The 24,071-nt window shown below is 54.9% G+C and overlaps 8 protein-coding genes across 8 annotated transcripts; 5 read left to right on the forward strand and 3 right to left on the reverse strand.

Moving 5' to 3' along the window:
* Window positions 1–862: 862 nt before the first annotated feature.
* On the reverse strand, window positions 863–3,143 carry J7T55_002272 (uncharacterized protein; the record flags this gene model as incomplete). Its single annotated transcript, XM_053132806.1, has 2 exons — window positions 863–2,994; window positions 3,056–3,143. 2 exons carry the CDS (start codon window positions 3,141–3,143, stop codon window positions 863–865), a joined length of 2,220 nt encoding a protein of 739 aa, XP_052989243.1.
* A 2,774-nt stretch (window positions 3,144–5,917) lies between these two features.
* On the forward strand, window positions 5,918–7,304 carry J7T55_002273 (cellular nucleic acid-binding protein; the record flags this gene model as incomplete). The annotated part of the gene is made up of 8 exons (XM_053132807.1): window positions 5,918–5,969; window positions 6,392–6,411; window positions 6,492–6,526; window positions 6,583–6,596; window positions 6,665–6,679; window positions 6,743–6,876; window positions 6,930–7,086; window positions 7,156–7,304. The coding sequence occupies 8 exons, from the start codon at window positions 5,918–5,920 to the stop codon at window positions 7,302–7,304; spliced, it is 576 nt and encodes a 191-aa protein (XP_052989244.1).
* Window positions 7,305–8,205: 901 nt separating this feature from the next.
* On the reverse strand, window positions 8,206–10,004 carry J7T55_002274 (flavin containing amine oxidoreductase; the record flags this gene model as incomplete). The annotated part of the gene is made up of 3 exons (XM_053132808.1): window positions 8,206–9,140; window positions 9,198–9,780; window positions 9,987–10,004. The coding sequence occupies 3 exons, from the start codon at window positions 10,002–10,004 to the stop codon at window positions 8,206–8,208; spliced, it is 1,536 nt and encodes a 511-aa protein (XP_052989245.1).
* Window positions 10,005–11,981: 1,977 nt separating this feature from the next.
* J7T55_002275 (uncharacterized protein) lies at window positions 11,982–13,599 on the forward strand (the record flags this gene model as incomplete). The annotated part of the gene is made up of 2 exons (XM_053132809.1): window positions 11,982–13,095; window positions 13,154–13,599. 2 exons carry the CDS (start codon window positions 11,982–11,984, stop codon window positions 13,597–13,599), a joined length of 1,560 nt encoding a protein of 519 aa, XP_052989246.1.
* A 470-nt stretch (window positions 13,600–14,069) lies between these two features.
* On the forward strand, window positions 14,070–15,482 carry J7T55_002276 (uncharacterized protein; the record flags this gene model as incomplete). Its single annotated transcript, XM_053132810.1, has 3 exons — window positions 14,070–14,167; window positions 14,235–15,341; window positions 15,401–15,482. 3 exons carry the CDS (start codon window positions 14,070–14,072, stop codon window positions 15,480–15,482), a joined length of 1,287 nt encoding a protein of 428 aa, XP_052989247.1.
* An 857-nt stretch (window positions 15,483–16,339) lies between these two features.
* Window positions 16,340–19,084, forward strand: J7T55_002277 (uncharacterized protein; the record flags this gene model as incomplete). Its single annotated transcript, XM_053132811.1, has 1 exon — window positions 16,340–19,084. One exon carries the CDS (start codon window positions 16,340–16,342, stop codon window positions 19,082–19,084), a length of 2,745 nt encoding a protein of 914 aa, XP_052989248.1.
* A 623-nt stretch (window positions 19,085–19,707) lies between these two features.
* Window positions 19,708–20,513, reverse strand: J7T55_002278 (n-terminal acetyltransferase a complex catalytic subunit ard1; the record flags this gene model as incomplete). The annotated part of the gene is made up of 2 exons (XM_053132812.1): window positions 19,708–20,117; window positions 20,201–20,513. 2 exons carry the CDS (start codon window positions 20,511–20,513, stop codon window positions 19,708–19,710), a joined length of 723 nt encoding a protein of 240 aa, XP_052989249.1.
* Window positions 20,514–21,264: 751 nt separating this feature from the next.
* Window positions 21,265–23,355, forward strand: J7T55_002279 (uncharacterized protein; the record flags this gene model as incomplete). The annotated part of the gene is made up of 4 exons (XM_053132813.1): window positions 21,265–21,319; window positions 21,373–22,098; window positions 22,513–22,592; window positions 22,771–23,355. The coding sequence occupies 4 exons, from the start codon at window positions 21,265–21,267 to the stop codon at window positions 23,353–23,355; spliced, it is 1,446 nt and encodes a 481-aa protein (XP_052989250.1).
* Between the last annotated feature and the right edge of the window lie 716 nt (window positions 23,356–24,071).

Raw genomic sequence — 24,071 nt, forward strand, 5'->3', positions numbered from 1 at the left:
GGAGGATGGGTCGTGATGCGAGGGAGCCTTGGGCCGGCTGCGCGCAGTCAGAGGCTGAGAGCAATCAATCACTTCCGAATGATGTTGTTGCGGGCTCGGCCACAAAATTTGGGAGGGAGCACAGTGACAGGGTACCAAGGTAGCAGCATTGGAACTCAGAAGAGCTCGGGTCACTCGGTGGTCCCTGCACCACACCACCTACTCTTTGGTACTGCCCGTGGTTGACCAAAGGCGGGCCAGGTGTGCCAGGTACACCACACTACAGTAGCTCACCCCAGCTTTTTGATCCAGGCAGAGGCAGGGAGCTGGGAACTCTACCACCACCATTCTGAATCAACAAGTCTTTTTAAGAGACAATCCAAGACAGCCCACATAATCTGGGCTGGGCGCACGTGCTGCGAGTAGATCGGTGCCGATAAAGCATCCCTCCGTAATATTGTCACACCGGCAATGCCTTACGGCTGCCATGGTTGAGTTGAACCTGGACCTGCCTTCTCATACCGGCTTCTAGACTGCTCTAGCAAAGCTTTTGTCCTAGAGAAACAGAAATTTGTTGCATGATTTGCAAAGACAGCCAGAGCCAATCCAGTCCGCTCTGTTTACAAGAGGAGCAAAAAGTCTCCCTGTAGTCCACTCGAGACGAAACAACCGCTGGCATGGATCGCGAAGACGTGGGTTGTATCACCCACCCACGGTGACAATGGTGACAAGTACATGGCGCAAATGGAACCGTTTATTCTCCGAAGCCACTTGACGCATTTCGCTACACCACCGAGAGCTGACTGACCACACAAAAACGCGTACCGCCACCAATTGAGCAAGTCAGAGGCCGGGGAGCCACAGCTTTGGCCAGAGCAACGCGTCAACGCCCCTCCTCATCCCGGAACAGCCACCTCCCACCAGGCCTCATCGCCTCTCGGTACCTCTCATGAACCAAAGCCTTCTGTATCTCCTCTGCTTGCCTTCTCTCCTCCGCCCTCTCCTGCGTACTCGGGAACTCCACCGTCCAGAAGCCTGGGGGGCTCGGCATCCTGGCATACCTCTCCCGATGCCGCCCAAATTTGCCAGCCAGCTCCCACGTCTTGGCCAGAATCCACGTCTCCTCCTTTTCGTCACGCGTCATGCTGCCTAGTTTGAACGCATCATCACCAAGGTAGTTCTCGAGCAGCTTAATGTCTTCCGCGCGTGTGGTGACTGACGGACCAATGGTGGAGCGCTCGGCCTCGGCAAAGGATCGGAATGTCTTGCCGCAGCAATTGGGGTCGGTGCAGCCGGACAGAGCAGAGCGTGCTTCTCTACCGCGAACAACTTCGTCGTAGACGTATGTGAGCCCATCGTTGTACCTCGGATTCGGCTTGAAGTCCTCAGGCCTCAGCCTATCCATCGGCTTCTGGCGGAGAGGCGCCTTCTCTTTATCTGCCAGTCGCCCGCGTGGCATGTCATCACGTAAAATCGAGGGTCTCTTTGGTGGTCGTTCGCGGCTCAGACGGGCTTTGGCAGGCAATGTGCTTGCGGCTTTCTGCTGCACCGGAGTAGTTGATGTCTCTGAAGTTGGCAATTTCTTGCCATGAGGAAGCTCGCGCCGTGCAGGTACTCTGAGGGCATCTTCGTAATTACCGGCAGGAGCAGGCTGTGGAGTCTGCACTCTGTGAGAGGCGGGCTGAATCTTAGGTTTTGGAGTTCTGACGGACGTCGAATTGAGCAAAGCGTCCAGGCGGCCTTTAAACGCCGGACGCTGAACAGTATTCAAGTCTGCCTCTCCGTCCTCCGCCAAGTCTCTAATCCCGAGGTCGAGCTGGAGCGTGATGTGATGCCCTGGTTGCTGATCACTAGGAATCACTGACTCCGAAACATCAGCGATCGCCTCATGAGATGCAGAGGTACGGTTCGGCTTTTGGGCGTCCCTAATGGCTGTCGTCGGCGTGAGTGGAGCTTCTGTTGTGGTAAGCGGCGCGTGTGAAGAACCGTTCATCGTAGACCCTCCCAAGCCATCTAATGCTGCATGCTGCTGAAATTGCCCCAACACTCTACGCTTCCTGGGAGTTGGGACATGGATATCCTCCTCAAAATCGAAACTCTCCGTGGGTGTAAACGAGTGTATTTCTCCAGTGTATTCTGGGCCGGAGCTGCTGTGTTCAGACTTGATCCTCTGCACTTGTTTACTCTTGGGCTCGTCTTCTCGACCACGTTTCCTCTTGTGGACTGGTCTTTCTGAAACAAAGACTGGTCCGTCTGATGATAGTTCGACTTTCAAAACGGCACTCAAGTCATCATCTTGTTGTTCAGGCAGCTTTGGAAGCTCGGTTGACTCATTAGCAGGATCGTTTTTATGCACCCTGGCCTCAAGATTGTCCTCTGCAGGATGCTCATGGATTTTAGAACCATCGTGTGCCTTTGAGATTGAGCATCTCGCAGCAGTCAGGCCAGTTGAAGCTTCTGGGATTGCATCGATAGGACGATCGAAGCTCGAATTGGGACTCGGCCTCTCCGGCTCGTCCACACTAACGTCCAGTGGTCCAATCCCAGGTGTATTCGGATGCGCGTCCGAGACCCCTGTGGACTGGTACTGGGCCAGTCTCTTCCGCAGTCTCTCGATGACTACCTTTTGCTTGTCTGAAGTCTCTGCCCACTTGGAAATCTGCACAGTCCTTTGCCGTAGCACTGACTTATACTCGTCTCGCGACTTTTCCAGAATATCGTACTTTGCGTGAAGTTTATTGTACTCCTTTTCATAGTCTACACGGTCGTCACCATGTCGGGCTAGAGGATTTGCAGCTCGCGAAGCGGCGAGCTTGTTCGGGGACAGCTCGCCCAATGCTCTTCGTTTCTTGGGAGACAATGCCTCTCGATCTTTGTTGGACTGCAGAAGCTTCTGTACCTGCTTCCTCAATGATTCGTTCTCTTGTTGCAGCTGAACGGCGGTGGCGGCGTGGTCTTTAAGCTGTTGTAGCTGGCCTGATAGCTCATCATTTCTGCGGTCGCGCTCCCGGAGCTCTGGAGATGGAATCAGTAAGAAAATAGATAGAATGCTTCTTATGGAAGAGTGACTGCATACCCAATTGCGCACGCTCCTGGATCTGGTTGAACGCGTCTTCCACAGCCTCCTGAATGGCAGACTTGCTATCCCGGAGCCAGGTCGACATTCCCCCTTTCAATATTCAGGGTTTGCCGAACATTTAAAATCAAATCCAGTCTTCGAAGCTTGTTGATTTAAAGGCAGACCTGACCCAGTGTAGTGCCCAACATGAATGAGAATGAGAATGAGGACGGGAAACTGGCAATGCGGTGTTGAAGCGTGGGTGGCCTTGACGCGTGCCTAAACGCGGTCTTCGAGATCGAACGCCCTGTCACATGAGCCTGTCGGGGCTGTCGAGCGGATTTGGGCTGGGCGGCAGGGATTGTGCTGCACGGACCAGGAGCTGTGGGCCCTGCCTGCCTTTCCATCTGTCCCACCTGTTCGGAAAGATGGGTACGGGTCTTTATGAGCTCAGTCTGTGCGAGACAGACGACATGAATGAAAGAGCTTTGCTGGCTGCACATAGGGTTCTTTTTTCTTTTTACCATCGAAGTGAATAAGTGCTCGACGTGACCATGTTGCTACGCGGTTTTCAAGACCTGTCAAGCTTAACGGGCGCCGAATCTTCATACACGAGATTGGTCGTCCTTGTGATAAAGGCTTGGCTTGAGATTGTGTCTGTCGTGTCGAGTCTGCCCTCGGGCTCGCTCGATCGCCTGACCGCAGGTTGATCACGGCATGGTGTTGGGATTCTGCTCCTGGGGGTGTTTGTCCCGGCAGACAGTTCCCGAACGCCGTCGCGAGACCGTTCGACCCGGGCTCGCAAGCCTTTGCATCCTGCAACCGCTAGATACAGAGCACACACTATCTGGGCCAGCTCTGGCGCCTGGTTGTTCTCGATGCATCCAAGAGTGTGGAACGAACGGCGCGCACTGGCAGGGGCAACCACAAAATCGGTGGTCTCAAGGCCGGCGGTCAGCAGTTGAAGCGGTGCATCAGGCTAGACGCACAAAACGGTTGTTCGAGACGACTTCGGCGGCACACTATCCCTTTCGCTACGGCCAGACTCTCGGGCAAGGGGCGTCATTGGCACAACGGTCATGCTACAAAGCCAGTGACGACGAGATGAGAGTTTACTTGGGCTGGGTAGCCAAGGACCATCTTAGCCAGAGGCAACACTCGCCTGCTCGCTCAGTCGATGACCAGCTAAGGAGACGGGTGTGGTTTTTCTTCTCCTCATTGACTAGTCGCTGACACTAGTAAATAGTCTTCAGTAAGCTAGATGCGCACCCGGTTTATTTGGCTAGGCTCTTTGACATCGTTCACAACTACCTACCTATTCACCTCATCCACCACCCCTTTGACGGTATGTCGGGTGCAAATTTCCCAGAAGAATATGCGCGCATTCAAGTCAATGCACAGGCAGCCCATTTGGTCACTACAGTATCAGCCTAGCTGGGCAATTCTGCTCTCACGTGGTGCCTCGATGTCTGCAATATGCAGGGGACTGTGACACGCTGCGGCCAGTGCCACAGACCATGAGAATTGTTCGTGTCAACTGAGGCGAGATCTCAGATAGACGCAGGGGTGACAGCCCCACCTTCCAGTTCTGGAAAGATGGGATTCTGCCCAAGGGCCTGGAAAGTCAGAGCAGAATATCGCCTGTCTTGTCACTGGTCAGTGTGAAAACAGAGCCCGTGGGGCGATTGCCGTTGCAATTTGCACTCGAGAAATTCCCAGCCAGCGGCTGCACAGCTTCCTGCCGTCCTGGCTTGGTCATCTTGATATGCCATATCTGGGCATAGATATACTCTCACTCGTCCACGAAACCCTCGTAATATTGGTCTTCAGATTGATTGGCCTTCTTGGATGGTTTCTCCTCAATGGCTCTTCTGATAGAAGTCCCTGCTCCCTCTGCTGCTCCCTGCTCCCTGTCAGTCCATCAGGCAGGCCCTGACCTGCAGTGCAGACCTGCAGGTGTCGTTGATAACCGCCGTGCCAGTCTGTGTGATTGTCTGGCCCAATTGCCCCCTTTGGCCTGTCACATAGGGTCTCCCAATCTCTGCAAGGACCACCCTGGCCATGTGCCTCCGGAAATTCACTCCCCTCGGCCCTCCTGTGCTGCATGGTACCTGTACCACATGCAGGAGGAAGAAGTCTTTGCCTGTCCTGCCCCTCCTCTTTGTGTACTCTCCAGGGCTAGGCCGCGCACCAACAGACTGATTGCGTACGAAAGCAGACTACGTACAGTACAGCCGGTACTACGTGCCCAAGGTATCCTTTGACCCGGCCCGACTTGATCTGCTCTGCTGCTGTCTGCTGTCGTAAAAACCTTGGATTTCCTTGCAGCTCCTGCCTCGCCAGCCAGGCTGCTAGGCCAGCAGAAGATTTGTTTGCGTGTCACACAAATCTAATTTGCCTGTCTCACATTTTCTGTCCACGCCTACCCATCAACCCACTCACTCACTCAGTGACCCCTCCCACCCCGTCCCAATTCTTCATCAACATCAACCACCTCCTTGACAAGACCCGACATCTCAAGCAAGGAACCTCCTCCTGCACACCCTGCACGTGCCTCGAGGCTCTAGACTGCGCTTCGGACAAAAGGTACGTAAACCAATGGCATCCCCGATGTAGACGGAGGAAAATTCGATTTGAACTTGCCCCACTCACACGGCAAACGGTTTTCACCCCACCTCCACCTTTTTGCCCTTCCCTTCCCTTCCCAGACGTCGGCCTGACCTGCGTCCTTCCAACTCCAACCCCAACGCCAGAATTGAAATCCTCATTCTTCTTCTACTCTCCATACCCAAATTAGTCGCTGACCAGACCCTCACCTGCTAAACTCAGGCCTCACTCATATCCTTTCAATCTCGAATACCCACCCCAAACCAAACAATCATGGATGCCAACAACTTCGGCGGCGGCGCTGCTCCTCGCGCCTGCTACAGCTGTAAGTTGGACCCCGACCTGAATCTCTGCCCACACACTCCCTGGCATCCATCTCCAGGGCGCAAGTCCAATGCACATCCAAGTGGTCTCGTGACCTCGTGCCGACGGTGCTACAAGCCTGTGTGCCCTTCTCCCCAGCTCTATGCCCTCGTCGCGGTTTTCCATGCTGCCCACAGTCGCTTGACCTCCTGATTGTGCCAAAGCTTGTGGCGCATACACACTTTCATCATCGTTCGCCGTCCCCTGCATAGCTGAGCCCCAAGGCACTTTGTGTGCTTTGGGCTTTCCTACTTCACAGGGCTCTTTGGCTCAGTTCGCAGCGACCCAATTCTAAGAGCTCATCTCCAGGGCACAAAACTGTACCCCTCTGTTTCGTTTATGTTGGCGTGGTGTGTTGAGAGATCTGACGAGAATGCGATTTAGGCGGTGCCACCGATCACCAGGTATGCATGGTCACAAACCAGGGCGGATGAGGTCGAAGACGTACAATGTCGTCACAGATACTGACACCAACCCTTCACAGGCTCGCGAGTGCCCTACCCGTGGACCTGCCAAGTGGTAAGTGGCTGTATAAGCCCGAATTCAATTATGAGCACTGCTGACCAGACATCTAGCTACAACTGCGGAGGTGAGAACTGCCAAGGCCAAAAATAACGATGGGGTTTCAATACTGATTATATTCCTTCTCGCCATCAGCTGAGGGTCACATGAGTGAGTTCCACGGTCTCATCCTTGCAGACATTTTGAGAGCAACCTGCTGACGATAGCATCTAGGCCGTGAATGCCCGGAGGGTGCTAAGGACACCAAGACCTGCTACCGCTGCGGTCAGGCCGGCCACATCTCTCGTGAATGCCAGTCCGCCGGCCAGACCGGTGGTGGCGGCGGTGGTGGCCAGGACTGCTACAAGGTCTGATCACTCCGCCTAATGAGCAAACATGAGTTTCGCTAAGATGTTCCTAGTGCGGCGAGGTTGGACACATCGCCCGCAACTGCCCCCAGAACGGCGGTGGCTACGGTGGTGGCTACGGTGGCGGCCGTGGCGGCTATGGCGGCGGCTACGGTGCCGGCGGTGGCCAGAAGACTTGCTACAGCTGCGGTGGCATCGGTCACATGTCCCGTGAGTGTCTTGTTCTGCTTGACCAAATGCACAGCTTCCGGACAGATATTCTGACATCGACTTCAACAGGTGACTGCGTCAACGGCTCCAAGTGCTACAACTGCGGCGAGAACGGCCACTTCTCTCGCGACTGCCCCAAGGGTACCTCCACCGGCGAGAAGATCTGCTACAAGTGCCAGCAACCTGGCCACATCCAGTCCGAGTGCCCCTCCGCCTAAGTGAGCTGCGGCATACAGACGACTACATAAACTTGCAACCGGCCTGGTACTGTCGAGCGGACGAGTCTTGACTACCACTGATGATGGAGGAAGGTTGTGGATTCGCGATGGGATGCGAAGTTGCGGCTCCAGTGTGGAGCGGTGCTTGGGACCTGTGGTGACGATGGTCGTCTGGATACCCCCGGATCATGATGTGATGGCTCTTTCTTCTGCTTTTTGGGACTTGTTTCTGCGACACCGGTACCGACACTTGGCGTCAATCGCCAACCTGAGACTTCGAGGAATGGCCTAGGTCTTCTGAGATGAGGCGGCTATCGGGAATTCGCGTCCACAAAAATTTCGGTCTTGACTTTCAATACGGACTTCGGCATAATGACTTGCTTCTTTACTCAAAAAATCGGGAACACATGGCACGGCAATGGACTCTGCACTCTAGTTGAGACAACCTAACTATAGGCTCTTGGTAGAGAAAATTGATGACACAAAAGCAACTCTGTTTGCAAGACTACTGGAAATATGAAATATGTATTCAACCTCGTTCTGTTGTGCCTTGCCAAGTGCTTGAAGTGCCAATAAGACAACAGCATAGTCTAAAGACCTGCCAGGTTTTGCCATGCGTATGATCCTGTTCATCCTACCCATGAAAACCAACATCCGGCTGGGCTAAATGTAGTCGACTTATATGTCACCAAACGCCGCATCACAACTCTCGAGGCAACAGCAATGATCGGCCAGTCGATGAATACCGGTGCGGGTGTCGACGCAACAGAACGGCAATTCTAAATCTACCCGAAGCACCTTGGAACTCAATGCTCCGCTCTACGACAAGTTATGTCTACTCAGTATATCAACTCCTTCCAAGCCGCCTCCAGTACCGGAAAAACTTCAGTGGCCCCCCCTTCTAGCTAGCGCTCCCGTGAGCGACCTCATGATCATTACCGCTGCTTGTAGCAACTGCACTCCGCCCATATCCCTCCGCCAGCTGCCTCCCCACGCTCTCTCCGCTCCAATACGCGCCCGTTGCCGTGCCGAGCGCCACGAACGGCGACGTGTGCTCGCCCGCCAGCCACACGCCCTGGTCCTTCCACCCCTCCCGCATCGTCTTGATGTCCTCGTCGCCCTCCTGCAGCCCGACCTGGAAGTTGCTGTAGGAGCCGTTGCCGGCGAGGGCGTCGGCCAGCCAGGTGGTCGCGTAGCTGCACACGGGCTGGCAGTCCGGGGAGTCGGGCGAGTAGTTGGGCAGCTTGGTGTAGTAAGGGCTGAAGAATCCGTATAGGAACTTGTCCCTCTCCTGTGCGGACGAGAGCGACTTGACGGTGTTGACGATGTGGGCCGACTGCGCGCCGTAGATGTAGAAAAGCAGCGTTGGGTGCGAGACGTCCGGGCCAAGGGAGGCCAGCTCCACGACCTCTATCGTCCAGCGCTCCGGGTTCGTGTCCGGTGCAAACCGCGGGGAGAGCCATTGGGCGAAGCCTTGGACTTTCCGGCCCGCGTTGTTGGGGTCTGGGGTGAGCCAGAATGCCTTGGGGAAGGATATGTAGACCTTTTCCAGACATCCGTAGCTAATGCTATTGATGGCTTTAGTGAGGCTTGGTGGGAGGGCTGGGTCGAAGGCTTGCGGGTTCTTCTGTAGCCAGCCCAAGGGGCAGGTGACGACGAGCTCATCGAACGAGAGCTGAGTGCCGTCGGAGAGTGTCGCTTTGACCGGATTTTCTGGAGAGGATCGGGCATGTATCCTGTGAACAAGGGTGTCGTAGTTGATTGTTGCACCTTTGAGAGCCGGTGCGGCGATATGGGCTAGAATCTTCGCGTACGTGCCGGCGCAGTAGAGATTCTCTGAGATCCTCTGTCAAAGTACAATTCAGTAAGTCAGGTAGGGAGAATACGACTTACCGCCTTCTATACACTCCTCTAACCAGAAGAACTTCAAGCTCTGTCTCTCGACCGGACTACCCACAAACGCACCCCACAAGTCGGCCATCTGCAGCACGATTTCCCTTTTCCGTTGCCAGTTCTCCGTAGACTCGGGTATCAGTTCTTTCAATGTCACCTTGAAGAAGTCTAGCAAGCTCTCATTGGGGTCGATCTCGGCTGAGTTCTTGTTCGAGTGCTTGAATGCCGCCTGGACAATGTCCCACATCATCTCTGAGTACCGCTCGCCTTCTTTGAGGCTGTACAATTCGCCATCCTCGTTGAAGACGTACGATCCTGTGTCCCAGCTCCCCATGGCTGTATTCGTCTCCTTAGCGATGTCCAAGATAGAGTTATTGTCAGTGCCGTGTACCCAGTTCGGGCCTACATCAACTGTCACACCATTGGCTAGGCGGTCTTGGTACAGGCGGCCACCTATCCTGTCGCGGCCTTCGAGGATGGTTACCTGGAAGCCGTGCTCAAGCAATACATCTGCACAACGCAGGCCGGCCAGGCCAGCACCTATGATCCCGATGTGCGGAATCTGTCCATTTTGGATTGTCCTCTTTGCAGTTTGTCAGCATGATCTCGCATATAATCAAGTGATTCATAGGTAGCGGGATCTGGGTGAGAGAAGCAAGAGCATCCAGGAAATGAAAAGGTGGGCAGGACGAAGCCAGATACAGGCGTTACCACGGAGACAGAGCATGTCGGTCAGGCACACTCTAAATTTGGTCCTGGAAGCATCATATGGGTAGGGCGCTGGCTTACTCTTGCTTTCGTATTCATGGTTGGCACTCGCTGGTCAAGCTGTTTTGGGTTGAGCCCCGAGATGGTTTGGCAATGTATCGACTTCAGATCGAGATATATCCGGGACAGATGCCGGAGGCTTGGGCTAGTGCACGTCATTGAATAAGCATCCATGTTGGGCTGATGAGCCAGAATTTGTGAGAGTTCAAATTTGTATAGTAAGAATGAGAACAACACAATGGCTTCCTGCCCAAAGCTGACGATGTGAAGCAGCGATGCTCCTTCAGCGTGGTCGAGATTTGGTTGGTACGGCAGGGGGGGGAGGCTAGGTAAAGAGCAGACGCCGCCGACAGCAGCGATGCCGAACAGAATAGGAAAGACTGAAAATCCCTGATAAGTTGCAGCGGCGGCACCTGAGTAGTTCTACTGCAAGTAGGTGCTTTAAGCCTGAACTACACAGTACCGGGGTGACTATTCTGAACCACAATGCAAAGTGAAGGATAAAGTGATAATTGAACGGAGTGTGGCATGTCCACGTGGTGCTCAGTATGGCCGGCCAGCACTACCGGCGTAGCACCCTAGAGGAGTGCGGCCAGGACGTTACCAACGTCGAAGCCATCCCTTGTTCTCCACGAAACAATGTTCCATTAGAAACATTGGAAGTCCGGGTTCAGATCTCAATGGCTAATGCATCACTCGACCGGCGATTTCGGGCTTCAGACAATGCCGGGCAAGCGGTAGACATCCGCAGTAGCGAACAGCGTGTAAGCGAGCATGCCCTGCCTCGACCAAGATCGGCAAAGAAGACCAAGAAAGGCCTAACACGTAGACAATTCGACACTTGGGGTTGGGCGTGTCCAGAACAGGGTGGGGGTTATCTATGGTGGAACCTGGGCAAGATGCGCCTGTCCGAGAACAGAGTATTGCATGACTGAGTAAGAGGGCGGTTGGGACTTACCGTCGTTGGGGTGGATATATACGGCAAAAGACGGCCGTTGGAATGCGAAGGTTGCGCATAGATCTGTGTCTGTTGTGTATTTATCTGGCAAAGGTTCAGCTTCGTTCTCGCAGAGGTGAGCCGAGAAAATCGACAGGTGGGGCGGGGCACACATTGGTGGAGTCGCCCGAGGACTTGGATGCTCAACTTCGCACTACTAGAAGGACAAGCAGACACTTTGTGCTGTGCGACCGCTCATGATAGAGACAATTGTGATACGCGAAACCTCCCGCTTGGAGTGATTCACCCGCTGACATCTATCTGGGTAATCTGAGGCCTACAAAATCGATTTAGTACACTTAGATACGTTCCCCAAGGCATCAAAACTAAAGTTCGAACTTTTCCGGGCCAAGTCCTCGAGTTTGTCGGCGGTATCACTAATCCACTATAGATCGACTCCGCTCGACAGACAGTATACTTCACCGATGGAAGGCCTAGACTTCCTTGTCTTGTTGATCCAAAACAAGGGAGAAGCCCATCTTCAAAAGAGCCGCGACCCAGGGGCACACTCTCAGGGACTTGGGGCCCCACCACCGTTCACATGCCCCAAACCAGGGGGCCCAGCAACGGTCTGGGGAAGCTGAGAGAACTTGGCCAATCAGGTGGACTTCAAATACAATCCTCCAGGGGCCCTGGGCGCAGCTACCCCAGCCCAAGCCTGCCACCCATGCTTCCCCGTTTCCAATGGCCAGTAATCCAGTCTGAGCCGAGGCAACTTGAGCCCATTCCGCAAGGGTCACCCGCCCGACCAAAGCCGCCATGCCGTCCGGTGGTCATCAGCATCGTCTTCGTCCTGGTGGTGTCTGCCCCGGTGGCTACTTCTCCTTTCACTTCTCCTTCGCTTCATCTCCAGCCCACGGAATAATCCACAGAGCAGCTAGCTCTCACTTCGTCTCTTCTTCCTGTGCCTTCTCAGTCCCTTTCCACAGACCAAAGCCCCATCATCCCTCGAGCCTCGAGTATTCTGCCCCGAGCCTCCCTCGGCTTTCTTTTACTAAACCTTACCCACGACCGTCACAATGGGTTCCGTAGCCACACCCAAGACCTTTACTCGCGAGCAGGTCAAGAAGGAGGGAAACACGGAGGACCAAGTGCTGTTCATCATCGACAGCAAAGTTTACGATGTCTCCGACTTTCTCGATGCCCACCCTGGAGGCGAGGCCGTGCTACGCCAAGTCGCTGGCACCGACGCCACCGATGCCTTCTACAATCTTCACCGTCATGAAGTTTTGACGGGCAAGTACGCCGAGATGGCCATTGGGACCATTGAAGGCGAGAAGCCCCAGGTGGTCAACCCCGGCCCGGGCGAGCTCTCAAAGGTCCCCTATGCTGAGCCGCTATGGTTGTCGGAGCCCTTCAAGAACCCGTACTACAATGATAGCCACCGGAGGCTGCAGAAGGCCATCAGGAAGTTCACCGACTTGTACGTGACTCCCGAGGCACAGGCGAAGGAGAAGGATGGCACCTACATCAGCCAAGAGTTGATCGATCGCATGTCCAAAGAAGGTGTTCTCCACATGCGCCTTGGACCTGGCAAACACCTCAAGTCGGGTCCCCCGCTGCTAGGTGGCGTGGTCAAGCCGGAGGAATTCGACTACTTCCATGATCTTATCATCGGCCAGGAACTGGTGCGGTCATCGGCCAGAGGTTTCCAGGATGGCAACATGGCAGGGATGACCATCGGTCTGACCGCTGTTCTTAACTTTGCCAACGACGAGACCTTCAAGAAGAAGATCGCAGACGAGGTGTTTAGCGGCAAGAAGAAGATTTGCCTGGCCATCACCGAGGCTTTCGCGGGTAGTGATGTCGCACGCCTGCGGACAACTGCAAAGAAGACGCCCGACGGCAAGCACTACATTGTGAACGGTACCAAGAAGTGGATTACCAACGGCGTCTTCAGCGATTACTTCGTCACGGGCGTGCAAACGGACAAGGGCCTGAGTGTGCTGCTCATCGAGAGAGGCGAGGGCGTCGAGACCAAGCTGATCAAGACGAGTTACTCTACTGCTGCCGGAACGACATATATCACTTTCGACAATGTCAAGGTGCCAGCGGAGAATCTGCTTGGCAAGGAGAACCAGGGTATCTATGTGATTTTGAGCAACTTCAACCACGAGCGCTGGACCATGTGCTGTAGGTTTGGCCACTGTATCTGAGACTTGAAGCACCCGAGCTAACCATCTGTCTACAGGCGGTACCGTTAGATACTCACGAACCATTGTCGAGGAAACCCTCAAGTGGGCACACCAGAGACTGGTCTTTGGCAAGCGTCTCATCGACCAGCCGGTGATTCGTCTCAAGTTGGCCAAGATGATTGCTCTTGTTGAAGCCCACCAGTCGTGGCTAGAAACCATCACGTACCAAATGTGCAACATGCCGTACACTCAACAGGCTAAGTTCCTTGGAGGACCGATTGGTCTGTTGAAGATGAGCGTGACGCGGATGGCTCACGAGATTGCGGATGAATCAGTGCAGATCTGGGGAGGTCGGGGTCTGACACAGTCAGGTATGGGCCGTACTATCGAGAACTTCAACCGGGGATACAAGTTCGACGCAATCCTTGGAGGTGCCGAAGAGGTCTTGGGTGATCTCGGTGTCCGTCAGGCCATGAAATTTATGCCCAAGGAAAAGCTGTAAACCCGTCAGGACAGTATCTCATTCAGGTATTGGGCTTTGGGCTTTGGGCTGCGGGATCTAGTCATATGAGGCTCTTACAAGCTAGAAATCTATGGGTCCACCCAGTCTGATCATAACAATTTACATGAATAGTTTTGCTTGGATCGAGTCTGCTCGTAAACACCCAGACAATGTGCATGTAATAGCCAGTTGAACCAGCGCGGCTGACTCAGCGGGGGAAGGGGAGAGCTTGACAATGCAGTCATTCCTGCCCCACCAAACTTTTGAGTCGCCCGCGGTCCATTTGACTCACTCGTGCTCTTTCGAACGAGCCTCGCTTGTTCTGCCCTCCACCTTGTTGACCAATCTGTGACAAGGGAAGCCTCAGCCTATATCCTGTGTGAGAATAGCGATTTTGAAAGCCATTTCTGCTACTATCCTCCCCAGAATCCACGCACACTCTGCACGACGCCTGCGACGAGCTTGCCGCTATGGCAGCACCACCAAAGGGACATGCGCCGAACCTTGAGAAGTTCCTCAAGTCGCTTAAGGGGCGACCGCTTGAGGCCTCGATAGAATCGCTCATATCGTACGTACATATCACTTCAGGAGGCGTCTCGATACTACAGGCTGACACGCATCTCCCATCTCTGTAGCCTACTCAAGCGGAGACAAATCACCGGCGCCGACAAATGCGCAATCGCGACAGCCCACATCCTCCTCCACGTTGTTGCGAAGTCAAAGTGGTCCAATGTCGACCAGCTGCTTGATCGTGTCGAGAGCGTCGGCCGGAAGCTCGTCCTCGCGCGGCCTCAAGAGCTGGTGATCGGCAACGTTGTGCGCCGCGTCTTGGGCCTCATCCGCGACGAAGCCGAGGAGGACCGCGGCGGAAACGCTGACGACTCTATGTCTGACGTCTCGGCCCTGCCTGGTGACGAGCCACATTCGATCTCTGCAGATGCCTCGCCTCCGTCTCGACCGCCCCCTCGCATGGGCTTGCTCACCTCCACGAGTTCCTTCCACGTCCCACAGTCCATGTTCAATTTGCTCGCCAACTCGCCCAAGCTGGACCGAAGCTCGGCAGGATCGCCTTTTGGAAGAGGGTCTGGTTCCTCTACGCCCATGTCACATGCGCAAGTCGCCAACAACTCCGCTCTCCGCTCGGAGGTCATTGATGGTATCGAGGAAATCAAGGACGAGATCAGCCAAGTAGATGACCAGATTGCGAGCTTCGCCGAAGTGCAGATACACCCCGGACACCACGTCCTAGTCTACAAGCCGAGCCCGACGGTCGAGAGGTTTCTGATTGCGGCCGCTAAGAGGAGGAAATTCACCGTCTTCATTGCCGGTGCCGCAATTGCCAAGGCATCTGAAGAGCCACCGTACGCGGCTTTGCGCAAACAGCTGAGCAAGTTCGGTGTCAATACCATCAACATTGCGGGTAGCGGTATCACGGCGTATATGGCCAGGATCAACGTGGTGATCATCGATGCTGAAGCCGTAACCGCCAATGGATCGGTCATTGCCGTTGGAGGTGCTGCCATGGTTGCGAGGGCTGCGCGTGAATTCAGCAAGACAGTGATCGTTCTGGGCGGCGTGTTCAAGCTCTGTCCCGATGACGAACCAGATTTGAATGCACTCGTCCAGGTCGGTGACCCCATGGACCTGGTCAGTTACGATGGCCACATGGTCGACATTGATGTTGCGACTACAAGCTCCGAGTACATCGTACCCGACTTGGTAGACATCTACATCACGAATCTGTGAGTGAACAGAACTTTCATGGTTGCACTCTCCATCACTCCGCTAACTGCCGACATAGGGGACCACATTCTCGAGACCATCTCCAAGGCGTTGTTGCTGATCATTACAAAATCGAAGACGTGGACTTTCTAATCCAGTGACATCAGCCACCATGAGACATGGTAGCGAGATAGAGGAACTGCAGGTTGGACGCGACAGCTCGTCAAGGCCTCTGCAGTCCCTGAACAATTTGATTGGCATGAATGGACGACACGCGTGGCGTTGGAGGCATTGGAAGCCTTGGGAATGTTCTAAATGCCCTCTAAGTCCTTTGCAACATTCTTCAAGCCGTCAGAGCCTCGAGTGCTGCCTTGCGGGGCCGCGTCAGCTCGGAAGAAGTAGCATGCAGCTGGTTGCAGGAGGAGTCATAATAGAGGTGGGGGGAGCCAAGAGCTATTGGAGAGCTGTGACGCGGGCGAACCGCTTGGTCCACTGCCTGGTGTAAGACGGCCTAAATCCCACCCTGGTGGGAAGCCTAGCCAACGGCCTCCACCAACACAGGGGCCATCCATACTCAAACGCTACCAACCGCAGGGTTCTCCAGTGAGCTTATACAGACTACATGGGGTCCTTTGTGCGGATCGGTGCCGAGGAACGACAAACGTGAAGCCTGCCTGCCATACAAGCTGGTAAAGGCTGTGTGACGGCGCAGTCATACGAACAGACAGCGGGGCAGAACATATGATTACAGTAGTTGAAGAACGCGAGACCCCTCCAGCTGAGTTGTCATCCACGCCATCAAATCCAAGACTAATTCCTTCAAACTTTCCCGAATCACCGGTTCTATTAGTTTTCAAGTGACTTGTGCACCCTTCAGTTCTGCCTCTCTCAACTTTTCGAGCTCCCATTGTTTTCCAGTTCTTTTGCCACATCAACTCCTTCATCGCTTCACTCAAACAGACCCAAAGTAATATTTGCCTACAACCGCATCAGCACGCGACGCCATTACGAATCCAAGATGACGTCGCACCCGGACGATGCGCCAGACATCCCTCCGCCTCCATATTCTGAGACGGACATATATTCCAACCCTGATTCTCATGGACGTTCTCCTGTACTTGCTCAGTCACAGGTCATGCCTGCTCATCCTCGGACACCGTCCCATAGTAACTCCAACAGCATTCCTGTGATGGATGACGCTTCATCAGCCGCGTCCACAAGCGGGGAGGTAATCTATACACCACCGCTCAGTCCTAGCAGCCCACGGTCACATTCTTTCAGCGGCAGCACCCCAGGCAACAATAACTTGCTCAGTCCGAGACTTCCGCAACAGCAGCAAAACACCGTATCTGTCTCCTCGGAGCATTTGACCAGCGCATCGGCAGAGGCCTACTTCGAGTCAAGACCGGTGCCGGCTTCCTATGATAGTATCGAGCAGGTGAGGCACACTATCGTCGTCAAGGAGGATAGTTCGCCGGACGATTTTCCCTACTGTGGTGACTGGGCACAGCGAGACGTCAAAGAAGAGGACTGGCAGACTTTCTTGAACTACTTGCTGCCTTACCACGCGGCGCATCGTAACGAGGCGATCATCGACCGGAAGCTCAGGGCAGAGGGCATGGACACAGACGATGCGAAGTCTGCACGCAGCAACAGGAGCGAGAAGAGTGCCAGGGACGCTGGTGCCGAGGAGAGAACGCCTGTTGAGGCGCAACTCGACCAAATTCGCACGCCTGATCTGCAGCAAAGACAAAACGTTGAGGAAACAGTTCGGGAATGGAACGATGGCTTCTTCGGGCCAAGAGGAATGACCATTAACTTGGATGGGACTGCAACTACAAGGGAACATTATCCCATACCAGGTGCCTGGGACCAGTCTTTCAACAGCAACAATAACCCCGAATTTGCGAATGCTGGCAATCTGCCAACCGACAGGCGAGCAAATAATAGCGGTCCATCTGGACCTCCACGTCAGCCCGATAATACAGGCCGCTGGCGGCGATTCAACCCGATCAACAGGCGCGACAACGCATCTAGTGGCCTTAACATCCGGGGTGTTTCCATCGACTCTGGTGGTGTCTCTATCGGCAGGAATTTCGTCGCTAATCCTAATGGTTTGAGGATCGGTGGCGTTGTCATGGATAACAATGGTGTCAGGATCCGGGGCCGTGATCTCTTTGGAGGTGGACGCATGGCTTCGCCACCAACAGCCCAGCCAACCGCACCGCCTGCACCGCCTGCCTCTCTCATGACACCAATGCCTCCCCTGCCTCATGGTTACTCTCAGGACCAGGAAGCCTACTATGCGCAAGTGCCGCCCCCACCGCCTGGTTTCACGATTCCGGACCCCCCTCCAGTGTTTGGCGCGCACAGCCACGACGAGTATCCCGATGAGAAGGCTGAAGGTCGCACTCGCGGTCCGGACAGGCATCATGACCACCACCATCGCCATGGACATGGACGTGGACGTGGACCAGGGCGCTTCAGCAATGGAAACCCCCACCGCCACCGATCACGATCCTCCTCTTCATCGTCATCAAGCAGCAGCAGCAGCTCCTCGTCCTCTTCAGGATCTGACTCGGACATATCGATCGGCTCGTTGCCCGACTATGACGACCTCAAAGATAGCCAGCTACCGGTCGCAAAGACATACCTGGAAGAGTGGCTATCGCGGCCCGAGAACCTTGTTACCCGTGAGGCGGTCAAGGAAGCCAGAGAAGAAATCAAGGCCGCCAGGAAGACCGCCCCGCAGGATATCAGTGACGCCGCGGCCCGGGAGATCATGCGCCAGCAGGTGCGAGGCATGATGGGCCAGTGGAAAGTGCTGAAGAAGGAGCAACGAAGCGCGAGGAGACAGAGAAGGAGCGAGAAAAGGGCCCGCCGCAGGGCTGAGAAGAGGGCTCGCCGTCAGGCCAGGCGCGACAGGAAGCAAACCAGGCGCCAGGCCAGGCGAGACGAGAAGCAGGCTAGGCGTGAGTCGAAAGGCGAGAGGCGCAGCGCGCGGCGCTTTGAGAGGGCGGGGCGCCGTGATCACAGCCACGATGGTGGCCATCACTCACACGGCGGGCCTGGCCCGTTCGGCCATCACGGCGGGCCCGGCCCGTTCGGTCCTGGTCATCATGGCGGGTTCAACCCCTTCAGCGCCAGAGGGGGCCCGTTCGGACTTGGCGGGTCGGGGTTCCCGGGCGCGGGCTTCGGCCCCGGCGCCCGCCATCGAGGTCCCCAAGGGCCTTTCCAGACCGGGCCGCTGCCGTGTGGTGGGCGGGGAGGGCGTGGTGGAGGTCCGGGCAACTGGGGAGAAGGTCTCGCACGCGGCATGGAAGACTGGTCACGGCGCATGAGTGACTGGAGCCGGGACTTCTCTGCCGCACATGGTGGACCGGGTGCTACGGGTCAGCCGAGGTTCCCTGGGGCATGGCCTGCCGAGGCGGAGGACCAATACCAGGACAAGGAAGCTCCTGGCCAGGACGGGCGCCAGGAGGATGGGATTCAGCTAAAGGATAATGACGGCGGTCCGCACGCCGCCTCGGCAGCGATGTACAGTTCCCTTGAGACAAAAAGGGAGGTGCTGCAGGGCAAGAGGGAAGCTCTGGCGAATTTCACGGGTGACTCCCAAGGGGAAGATAGTCAGGGCCAAAAACAGGGCGCGCCGACGCTGGTTGGTATACTTGCTGAGATCGAGGAGCTTGAGAAGGCCGTCAGCAAGCTCGGCCTTGAGGCTGACGAGCAGTTCGCGAAGGAGCTGGCAGCTCTTGAGGACTAGAGGATTTCGTGGAAGAATTGTGAGGAGATGTGTATTTGAACGACTCATCGAATAATCCTATTCTTGTATTGATTATGGAGGCAAACCCAATCAATCCAGTCGAAAATTTGGCATCTAAGAGAGCACAACTTAGTTACTCGCCTGCCACTTCACGCTGAGAACAAAATCAATGCGTTGATGAAGACTGGTTTTCTTTTTTCAAAAAAAAAAAAAAAAAAAAAAAAAAAAACATTGAACGAGCTGAATGGAAAGATGGCCCTCACTGATGCTGTGCGACATTTACATATGAATCTGGCACGCTCCGCAAAACATCCCGTATTGGTTTTCGTCGCATGTTAAGAGAGGAGAATACCTGCAAAATGCTTTGCCCATTCTTGGCCATGTTTTGTCTACCCTTTTCTTCTATTCCAAAACCCATGTTGCGCTATGCCTTCGGATCATTTAGATGCTGCTACCACTTGTGACATAAAGTCTGGTTACTGACCTCGTCAAGCAAGACTTTGAACGTTGTGCCGGAGATGCCGCTGCTCTCTTCCCTCGTGCACCATCACCACGGAGCTGAGCACCCGGAGAAACACGCGAGCCCTGTGCAAAAGAACAGCGCTTTATTCAAATCTCTTGCCTCATGACCCCTGCTTACTCTCAACCCTCTCCACTAGCTCACCCACACCCAGTCCCCTCCCGACCTTGACCTTCCTCTTGTCATCTTTGCTCTCCGCACCGGCACCATTCTTGGTCTTCTTTGCGGCCTTGCCACCGCTCTTCCTGTTCGGATCACTGCCCACGTCGCCGACGGGCTCGCCCTCGTCCACGCCCTCCGAGTCGGAGTCCTGCTCGTCGCGTATCTGCTCCCGGATGGTGGACAGGTCGAGCTTCATGCCGAAGGCGTCCTCGCCGTCGGCGTAGTACTTGGGCTCGGTCTTCTCGCGCTGGAAGCCGAGGGTCTTCTCGTAGAGGTGGATGGCGGCCTGGTTGGACTCGCGCACGTGCAGGGAGACGTAGTGTGCGCCGAAGGTCTCAACCATTGCGAGTTCTGTGGCGCATCGTTAGTATAAGCTTGTCTTTGGTGTATATAACCCCCCCCCCTTTCTCTCCCTTCAGAATTGGTCAACGTACGGCTCTGTCGCATGAGCTTCTCGGCTATGCCAAGCTTTCTGTGCGTGCGCATCACAGACAGACTGGTGATGTGGCCGTGCTGGACGCCGTCTGCGGGCTCCTCCTCCATCTTGGCCAGGACGTATCCGACGATCTTGGGGTAGTCATAGGGTGTCTTCTTGGGACGGGCGACATCGACCGCGACGAAGCTGAGCTGGGGCCATGATAGGGCATGGTAGAGGTAGTATTTGAGGAAGTAGTTCTCGGGCAGGTTCTCGAGGTTGGCGTGTTGGATCAGAGGCAGGTCTGACGGGTGGAGGAGGCGGATATCCATGGTGGGCGATGGACTACTGGCTGGAGATTGGGATACACTATGGGGCGGAAGAGTCGGTGGTCGATGTTGAGCAGATGCGCAAGGCTGCGTGCTTGGCTCAGTGTTGTCGGCAACGTGAAGTCGCAAGTGGCATGTGGGTTACCTCGACGTGGAATTTGAGTGCACTGTCAGGCGTGTCGAAAAGTAATACAGCTGCAAATGGAGGGGCGCTGGAGCTGCGAAGTACCCAGGTACCTGGGTACCTCGCCTAGGTGCCTATCCACCCAGGTGCCAGGGTTGCCAGGTAGGTGCTGGACCGCCGGTGGACGGAGCATCCTAACCCGACTGGCGCGCATGTTTAGCGGGGTTGGTGGGACAGAGTGACCCTGAAGGACGGACTCCAAAGCCAGGACAGCGGGGAAATTGGGGGAGGCACCTCGAATTCACCTCGGTCAAGCGGGACATAGCATACCTGATTAGGTAGCTCTAGTCGGAAATATAGGTGGAAGAAATGCTGGGGAGGGAGCAAAGGTCACGATGGGGGCAGCATTAGGCCTAATCTCGGTGTTTTTCTATTGACAGTTCCGTCCTGTAGTTATATCTACCGACAGCTACACTTGGTCCCAACTGCCCTTATCTTCTTGTTGTCTTCAAGAGAAGTTGCATCGCAAGTATCAGTGTCAACACACAAACAAACATATACTCACAATCTTTATTCACACTCACTCACTACCCATAAGGTAATTTGTATTCACCGTGCAGACTCTCCAAGATGGCCAGCAGATTGTTGTCAGGAAAGTTGGGAATAGTAACAGGAGCCTCAAGGAGTGAGCCGCAGCATACAGATCCTGAAGAGACACCCGTCACTAACACCTCACAGGCATTGGGGCTGCTATTGCTGAGAACCTTGCTTCCAAAGGATGCAACCTGGTCCTCAACTACACTTCCAAGTCATCCACAGCCCTCACAAAAGAGCTTTCCAAGAAGCTTGAAGGAAAATATGGAATTCAAACTTTAGGTGTGCAAGCAGACCTGGGAACACCTCAAGGGCCATTAGCCCTCATCGAAGCGACAAAGAAGCACTTCTCTTCCTCGCCACCAACCCCTAAGCAGGACTACAAATTCCAGCTCGATATTATCGTGAACAATGCCGGTGTCGCAAAGAACGACAAGCTGGCCGACATCAAGATCGAGGACTTCGACTTCACCTACAAGGTGAATGTCCTCGGGCCCCTGCTGCTCATGCAAGCCGCAGCGCAGTACCTACCGACAGACCGTTCCGGCCGCATCGTCAACCTGTCTTCCATCAGCTCCGACTGCGGCTTCCTGGGCCAGTCAGTCTATGGGGGGTCCAAGGCCGCCATGGAGGCCATGACGCGCGTTTGGGCACGCGAGCTGAGCGAGCGGGCCACCGTCAATGCCATCAACCCCGGACCCGTCGAGGGCCCCATGTACGCGGCCAACAGCGACGAGTTCAAGGCCGCCATCAAGGGCTGGATCGAGCATGCGCCCCTGATGAGGGCACGGGAGGGCATCGATGCTGCCGAGGTTGTTGAGGCCGGCAAGGCCGAGGGCGGGAGGCCGGCGTACACGTCTGAGATTGCGGGTATTGTGGGCATGTTGTGTACACCTGATGCCGCGTGGTGTACGGGGCAGGTTGTTTGTGCCAACGGCGGCTTGTTGATGAAATAGACAGGTATTGCAGCCGGAGACACGAGTGAGAGGAGGAAATCTCCACGCCATTGGGACCAACCGGTTGGTGATCGAGTATCCCTTATAGAGTCGGATTAAATGCTTGCAATTGCTCCTAATCACTCATTGCTTTACGCTCGAGCTGTAGGCGCACGGGACTTGTGATCAAGGCTCCCTTCATTTTGACTTGTTAAATAAGGCAATACAGAACATCGCAAGGAACAGTTTGTAGCAATTCTACAGCATTTGTGTTCTTTCTTTAGAAGCATGTGATTTCTTAAAAAGCAAGTAATCATCTTCAATGGCGATAGATATTGTGACGACCAAGCACGGGGCCGAGACCCGGCGCCGGGCCCGGTTACTAGCGGCGGATCTGACGGTGCTTCAGCGATCGAATCTGAGAGCTTTGTAAGTGGTTATTTTTCAGTGAGCACTACCAACTTGCGATCATTTTTCGAGCAAACATATCAAGCCGTTTCACGCATAAACCCATCACGCAGAGCAGTCTTGTTTGGAATTGTTGACCCATCTGCTGAATCAACCCACACCGACGCAAAAGACCAACAATTTTGGCCCAACCATTCAGCCGGCATTGAAGGAAGAGAATATGACCGCCAACGACGCCTTCGACAACCTGCTCAACCTCGAGGAGGAGTTCTACTCCGAGGGCTATCAGCAGGGAGTTGCAGACGGTGACCGCGCGGGGCGGATCGAGGGCCGCTCGTTCGGCATCGAGAAGGGCTTTGAGAAGTTCGTCGAGGCGGGCAGGCTGCATGGCAAGTCGATCGTGTGGGCCAACAGGCTACCACAAGCGCAACAACAGCCGCGGGGCGTGGTCGCTCCCCCGTACTCTGTCTCTTCCTCCTTAGAAGACAAGCAGAAATTGCCTGCTCTGAACGGCGGCGGCGCAAGGCTGGAGAAGAACATTGTCACGCTGCATGCGCTCGTCGAGCCTGACACGTTGTCGACTGATAACACTGATGACGCTGTCAATGACTTTGATGACCGGGTCAAGAGGGCGCAGGGCAAGGCGAGGGTCATTGAGAGGCATCTTGGAGAAAATACCAGCGTCAATGCCGGTGCTAAGGACGACGCCTCCGTCAAGGCTGCCGGTGGCGCCCAGGCCTCGTCAACGGCTAGTCCGCCATCCAAGGAAGCCGTGAGCTTTTGAGGGCACCTCGATCTCGCCTATTTGCATGTGCGGGAAGCGTTATACAGGACGACTTCACACAGTATGGCGTGATTGCACTTGTGCCGCCCCTTCTAATTGCCGTGGTGTTGCTTATGGCGGCGTCTGCGGGAGAGCTCGCCCAAAACTGGGTCAGGCATGTGTATGGTGGTCAGACGGCCGTCCCATTCCAACCACAAATCCAAGTCGAAATTGGATCTGGGGACGGAATGTTTCCATTCGCGGCGAGCCGAGTCGACAACTGCAACGGTCTCTGGCCATGCTCGACCGCATCAGCCAACACAACAGCCTCCGAGACTCACTGTATACCAGTGTGTTTGCACCGCACGGCTCACTCTCTCATACGATATCGCACGAGTTAAACCACAGATTGTGAGTGGGAATATTGGGCATCAGGCTCTCTTGTCTCTGACTGACCAGTATCCAGTGACCAGAGTGCCTCTCAACCACGGAGAGAAGCCATGTGGCACACATGGAGATTTGCATAGATATACTGGTTGGACATCATGATAGTCAACTACACACACAATAATTTGGTTCATTTGTGGCTTTTGGAGGACCAAGATCAAGGGTACGGATACAGCAGGATGTGCTGCCATGTCGTAGAATCATGGACGCAATCTGTCGTCTTGCACTTGATTCACGGTCGTTCCTGGACGGCTGACATTGCTCGCGGTCCAGTTCTCGCAGAATCAGCC

The sequence above is a fragment of the Diaporthe amygdali genome (genome assembly GCF_026229845.1).
Source record: "Diaporthe amygdali strain CAA958 chromosome Unknown NODE_33_length_508711_cov_65_296071, whole genome shotgun sequence".
NCBI lineage: Eukaryota > Fungi > Ascomycota > Sordariomycetes > Diaporthales > Diaporthaceae > Diaporthe > Diaporthe amygdali.